Below are 6,837 nucleotides of genomic sequence, written 5' to 3' on the forward strand. Positions count from 1 at the left end.
GACCAGAATCCAATGGAGCAAATTCCACAAACTACCAGGATCCAGGGAGATTTAGTCTGGGAACTACCAGCATTCAGTGGAATTTCTTCTGGGAATTACCAGACTCCAGCAGGAATATTCAGGGAACATACGATTTTTGGGAACAACCAGGATCCAGTGGCAGAAGAAGAATCCGGGCCCTACCAGACTGCAGCAGGAAGAGAATCCAGTGTCATATTCTGAAAACTGCCAAGATCCCCTGGGGATTTATTCTGGGAAATACCAGAATCTTTGGGAACGATGAAGATCTGGCAAGACATCGGACACTTCCTGAGGGGAAGGCGTAGTACCCAGGCGAGTCCACTGGGGAGGTGGAGTCTGGAGGGGGGGGGGGGTTATGTCTGGCACTAAATACATAAGGAGGCATAGAGTTCTCAGGACATTGGGGGGGCAGAGCCATGCTGATGCTGCTGAGTGTGGCGCTGGTGGGGGCGGAGTCAGGCGCAAGGGGGGTTCGTTGTCTGGGTGGGGGGGGGGGGGGGGGTCCAGGAAGAGGCTTTATCCCAGGTACCACTGTGGAATCAGACAAAAAATATTTAGCATTAGCCACTATTTTCTGTTTATGGTTGCCAAGGCAACGAGAGTGTAGCTATGAACAGAGTTCCTCAGGGTTCTATCCTGAGGAACTCTGTTCATAGCTACACTCTCGTTGCCAAGGCAACGAGAGTGTAGCTATGAACAGAGTTCCTCAGGGTTCTATCCTGAGGTCCTGCTTTTTTTCATTTCTTACCAATTAGGTTGTGATGAATGATTGATAACTGTTACCATAGCGACTCTCACATGTTCACTTAGCCGGTAGCGGCTCCACTAGCGACCCCGCAATTTCAAAATTTTGATTGTAAGCGACGGTTGTATTGCCATGGCGACTGAAATGTAGCTCGTGTAGTTTTAGTAACGAATTTTTGCGATTTTGTTCAGTGTATGTGTGTGTGTGTGTGTGTGTGTGTGTGTGTGTGTGTGTGTGTGTGTGTGTGTGTGTGTGTGTGTGTGTGTGTGTGTGTGTGTGTGTGTGTCCTCGTATTCTTGCCGATGTTACATCATGTCTGGTTGCCATGGCGACCAGACGGCCACGGGACGTGACTACCATCACCAAGGCAACCGCATCTACCCGTCAAACCCCGCCCTCCCTTTATTGTTCCTCTCTTTCTCCTCCGACCGTCCCACGCTGCACTTCACACACACACTTTGGACTTTCCATCCAATACTAGTGTGTGTGTGTGTGTGTGTGTGTGTGTGTGTGTGTGTGTGTGTGTGTGTGTGTGTGTGTGAAGTTACTTTTTAATCAATACAACTTGCTGACGCAGCGACTTTTCTCCCTCTCTCTCTGATCGCTGTGTGAGCGGATGTTGCTCGCCCGCCCTGCACTGCAGCTCCCTGTGTGTGTATGTGTATGTGTGTGTGTATGTGTGTGTGTGTGTGTGTGTGTGTGTGTGTGTGTGTGTGTGTGTGTGTGTATTACACTTTCTTGCACTGCAGAGTGGCTAACATGTTAGCATGTTGTATTACGTGTGTAAGCATATTTAGTTGCTAATTTTTGTTATTATGTTAGCATGTTTTATTAGCATGTTGTGTTAGCATTATCATGTTAGCATGCTGTATTAGCAAATGGCATTATGGCAATCTATATTAGCATGCTGTATTGGCATGAACGTATTAGCATGTAGCATATGTTACCATGTCGTTCTAGTATGTTGTGTTGCATGTACCATCGGCATGTAGCATTAGCATGTAGCATACTGTTTTAGCATGTGTTGGTACGTTGCATTACCATTGTAGCATTCCAATGTTAGCACAAGGCTAACAGCTATGATTACCTGCGGTTGCTGCGGGATGTTGAAGCCGGGGTCTCGCGGTCCGACGCTGACGAACCGCTGGGACGGAGACGTGGTGGGGGTGGAGTAGGCTGCGTGGCACACGCACACGCACACGCACACACACACGCACACACACACACACACACACACACCATTATATTTGATGCGAACGACTTCAGCCACCTCACAGTCGTTTGACCTGTAAACTCTTTAAAATTCTCATGTATGTCGGATTTGCTTCATATTTCACATCAATCATGAAATTTAAAGTTTTTACCTTTCTTTAGTTTGCAAGACATTGAGGTTTAAGAAGTGCAGTTTTTCGTCTAAGATATGGAGGTTTAAAAATCATCTGAAGTGAAAAAGGAACAAAAGTTGCTTCCTGGTTGGATTCCAAAAGATTTAGGTCGGAGAAACAATGTTAACGTCGTGTAAAAATAAGTGTGAATAATTTTTGACGAGCATTAGCGGGATTAAACCATCGTTTGTGTCATTGCCAAATGCTAGTGAAACCCCCGACGTCAGATATAATCCCAACAAAAAGCAGATTAATGATGAGTGTGTGTCTCAATGTTTGTGTGTGTGTGTGTGTGTGTGTGTGTGTGTGTGTGTGTGTGTGTGTGTGTGTGTGTGTGTGTACTCACTGGGCGAGGTGGGGGAGTGTCCCCCCCCACCCCCCTCGGTTGAGGAGGAAGTGGAGGAGGACGTGGAAGATGGTGGCTTGGCGTCGACGGGAAGCGGGACGGGTCGCGCCATCGGGGGTGGGGGAGGGGGTGGCAGCATGGGTGTCGGCAGGAAGGGGTTGTGCACCTTTCCCTGGGAGCTACCGTTGGGCTGTAAGAGGGGGCGGAGTCAAAACAGGAAGTTGAGTTAAAACAGGAAGTGTGGAGTTAATATGGGAAGTGTGGCGTTAATACAGTAAGTGTGGCGTTAATACAGTAAGTGTGGCGTTAATACAGTAAGTGTGGCGTTAATACAGTAAGTGTGGCATTAATAAAGTAAGTGTGGCATTAATACAGGAAGTTTGGAGTTAATATGGGAAGTGTAGGGTTAAAACAGGAAGTGTGGCGTTAATACAGTAAGTGTGGCGTTAATACAGTAAGTGTGGCGTTAATACAGTAAGTGTGGCGTTAATACAGTAAGTGTGGCGTTAATACAGTAAGTGTGGCGTTAATACAGTAAGTGTGGCATTAATAAAGTAAGTGTGGCATTAATACAGGAAGTTTGGAGTTAATATGGGAAGTGTAGGGTTAAAACAGGAAGTGTGGCGTTAATACAGTAAGTGTGGCGTTAATACAGGAAGTTTGGAGTTAATACGGGAAGTGTGGAGTCAATACAGGAAGTGTAGGGTTAAAACAGGAAGTGTGAAGTTAATACAGGAAGTGTGGAGTCAATACAGGAAGTGTGGAGTTAATACAGGAAGTGTGGAGTTAATACAGGAAGTGTGTAGTTCATACAGGAAGTGTGTAGTTCATACAGGAAGTATGGAGTTAATACAGGAAGTGTAGGGTTAATACAGGAAGTGTGAAGTTAATACAGGAAGTGTGGAGTCAATACAGGAAGTGTGGAGTTAATACAGGAAGTGTGGAGTTAATACAGGAAGTGTGTAGTTCATACAGGAAGTATGGAGTTAATACAGGAAGTGTAGGGTTAATACAGGAAGTGTGGAGTTAATACAGGAAGTGTAAGGTTAATACAGGATGTGTGGAGTTAATACAGGAAGTGAGGACTTAACACAAGAAGTGTGGAGTTAATACAGGAAGTGTGGAGTTAATACAGGAAGTGTAGGGTTAAAACAGGAAGTGTGGAGTCAATACAGGAAGTGTAGGGTTATTACTGGATGTGAGGAGTTAAAACAGGAAGTGTGGAGTCAATACAGGAAGTGTGGAGTTCATACAGGAAGTGTGGAGTCAATACAGGAAGTGTGGAGTTAATACAGGAAGTGTGGAGTCAATACAGGAAGTGTAGGGTTAAAACAGGAAGTGTGGAGTCAATACAGGAAGTGTGGAGTTCATACAGGAAGTGTGGAGTCAATACAGGAAGTGTAGGGTTAATACAGGAAGTGTGTAGTTCATACAGGAAGTGTAGGGTTAATACAGGAAGTGTGGAGTTAATACAGGAAGTGTGGAGTTAATACAGGAAGTGTAAGGTTATTACAGGATGTGAGGAGTTAAAACAGGAAGTGTGGAGTCAATACAGGAAGTGTGGAGTCAATACAGGAAGTGTGGAGTTAATACAGGAAGTGTGGAGTCAATACAGGAAGTGTAGGGTTAATACAGGAAGTGTGGAGTTCATACAGAAAGTGTGAAGTTAATACAGGAAGTGTGGAGTCAATACAGGAAGTGTGGAGTTCATACAGGAAGTGTGGAGTTCATACAGGACGTGTAGGGTTAATACAGTAAGTGTGGAGTTAATACAGGAAGTGTGGAGTTAATATGGGAAGTGTGGCGTTAATACAGTAAGTGTGGCGTTAATACAGTAAGTGTGGCATTAATAAAGTAAGTGTGGCGTTAATAAAGTAAGTGTGGCGTTAATACAGGAAGTTTGGAGTTAATATGGGAAGTGTAGGGTTAAAACAGGAAGTGTGGAGTCAATACAGGAAGTGTAGGGTTAATACAGGAAGTGTGGAGTCAATACAGGAAGTGTAGGGTTAATACAGGAAGTGTGGAGTTAATATGGGAAGTGTGGAGTCAATACAGGAAGTGTAGGGTTAATACAGGAAGTGTGTAGTTCATACAGGAAGTGTAGGGTTAATACAGGATGTGTGGAGTTAATACAGGAAGTGTGGAGTTAATACAGGAAGTGTAAGGTTATTACAGGAAGTGTGGAGTTCATACAGAAAGTGTGAAGTTAATACAGGAAGTGTGGAGGTCAATACAGGAAGTGTGGAGTTCATACAGGAAGTGTGGAGTTCATACAGGAAGTGTAGGGTTAATACAGTAAGTGTGGAGTTAATACAGGAAGTGTGGAGTTAATACAGGAAGTGTGGAGTTAATACAGGAAGTGTAAGGTTATTACAGGATGTGAGGAGTTAATACAGGAAGTGTGGAGTCAATACAGGAAGTGTGGAGTCAATACAGGAAGTGTGGAGTCAATACAGGAAGTGTAGGGTTAATACAGGAAGTGTGGAGTTCATACAGGAAGTGTGGAGTTAATACAGGAAGTGTAAGGTTATTACAAGATGTGAGGAGTTAATACAGGAAGTGTAGGGTTAAAACAGGAAGTGTGGAGTTCATACAGGAAGTGTGGAGTTAATACAGGAAGTGTGGAGTTAATACAGGAAGTGTGGAGTCAATACAGGAAGTGTAGGGTTAATACAGGAAGTGTGGAGTTAATACAGGAAGTGTGGAGTTCATACAGGAAGTGTAGAGTTCATACAGGAAGTGTAGGGTTCTCTCTCCCTCTTCTATTCCTCTCTCTCTCTCTTCTATTCCTCTCTCTCCCTCTTCTATTCCTCTCTCTCCCCCTCTTCTATTCCTCTCTCTCTCTCTTCTATTCCTCTCTCTCTCTCTTCTATTCCTCTCTCTCTCCCTCTTCTATTCCTCTCTCTCCCCCTCTTCTATTCCTCTCTCTCTCCCTCTTCTATTCCTCTCTCTCTCCCTCTTCTATTCCTCTCTCTCTCTCTTCTATCCTCTCTCTCTCTCCCTCTTCTATTCCTCTCTCTCTCCCTCTTCTATTCTCTCTCTCTCTCTCTTCTATTTCTCTCTCTCTCTCCCTCTTCTATTCCTCTCTCTCTCTCTTCTATTCCTCTCTCTCTCTCTCTTCTATTCCTCTCTCTCTCCCTCTTCTATTCCTCTCTCTCTCCCTCTTCTATTCCTCTCTCTCTCTCTTCTATTCCTCTCTCTCTCTCCCTCTTCTATTCCTCTCTCTCTCCCTCTTCTATTCCTCTCTCTCCCTCTTCTATTCCTCTCTCTCTCCCCTCTTCTATTCCTCTCTCTCTCCCTCTTCTATTCCTCTCTCTCCCTTCTTCTATTCCTCTCTCTCCCCCTCTTCTATTCCTCTCTCTCTCTCTTCTATTCCTCTCTCTCTCTCTTCTCTCTCTCTTCTATTCCTCTCTCTCTCTCTCTTCTATTCCCTCTCTCTCTTCTCTCTCTTCTATTCCTCTCTCTCTCTCTTCCTATTCCTCTCTCTCTCCCTCTTCTATTCCTCTCTCTCTCTCTCTTCTATTCCTCTCTCTCTCCTCTTCTATTCCTCTCTCTCCTCTCCTCTTCTATTCCTCTCTCTCTCCCTCTTCTATTCCTCTCTCTCCCCTCTTCTATTCCTCGCTCTCTCCCCTCTTCTATTCCTCTCTCTCTCTCTTCTATTCCTCTCTCTCTCTCTCTTCTATTCCTCTCTCTCTCTCTTCTATTCCTCTCTCTCTCCCTCTTCTATTCCTCTCTCTCCTCTCTTCTATTCCTCTCTCTCTCCCTCTTCTATCTCTCTCTCTCTCTTCGATTCCTCTCTCTCTCCCTCTTCTATTCCTCTCTCTCTCCCTCTTCTATTCCTCTCTCTCTCTCTCCTATTCCTCTCTCTCTCTCTCTATTCCTCTCTCTCTCTTCTCTCTCTCTTCTATTCCTCTCTCTCCTCCCCTCTTCTATTCCTCTCTCTCTCACTCTTCTATTCCCTCTCTCTCCCTGTCCTATCCCATGTACTTCTCCCCCCCAACCGGTCACTTCCTGAAGAGGGACTTCTTATGAACTGTTCTTCCTGAGAGGGAGTTCTTCCTGGTTTCCTCTGTTGCTTGTTCCATCTGCTGCTCTGGAAGGTTTAGTTGGGTTCTGTTGTTCTCTATCATTGTAAGAGGTTCTGGAAGGTTTAGTTGGGTTCTGTTGTTCTCTATCATTGTAAGAGGTTCTGGAAGGTTTAGTTGGGTTCTGTTGTTCTCTATCATTGTAAGAGGTTCTGGAAGGTTAGTTGGGTTCTGTTGTTCTCTATCATTGTAAGAGGTTCTGGAAGGTTTAGTTGGGTTCTGTTGTTCTCTATCATTGTAAGAGGTTCTGGAAGG

The 6,837-nt window shown here is 44.8% G+C and overlaps 1 protein-coding gene across 1 annotated transcript in view; it reads right to left on the reverse strand.

The window, feature by feature from the left end:
• Positions 1-537: 537 nt before the first annotated feature.
• The window catches only part of LOC308116025 (nuclear factor 1 A-type-like), a gene marked incomplete at both ends in the record, with an annotated part of 7,545 nt that continues 1,245 nt past the window's right edge, over positions 538-6,837 (reverse strand). Inside the window, 3 exons of the mRNA XM_080473975.1 lie at positions 538-552; positions 1,854-1,942; positions 2,498-2,687. Coding sequence (XP_080330101.1) covers positions 538-552; positions 1,854-1,942; positions 2,498-2,687 — 294 coding nt within the window. The remainder of the gene's footprint in view (positions 553-1,853; positions 1,943-2,497; positions 2,688-6,837) is intronic.

The sequence above is a fragment of the Lipophrys pholis genome (genome assembly GCF_963383615.2).
Source record: "Lipophrys pholis genome assembly, chromosome: 10".
NCBI classification, from domain to species: domain Eukaryota; kingdom Metazoa; phylum Chordata; class Actinopteri; order Blenniiformes; family Blenniidae; genus Lipophrys; species Lipophrys pholis.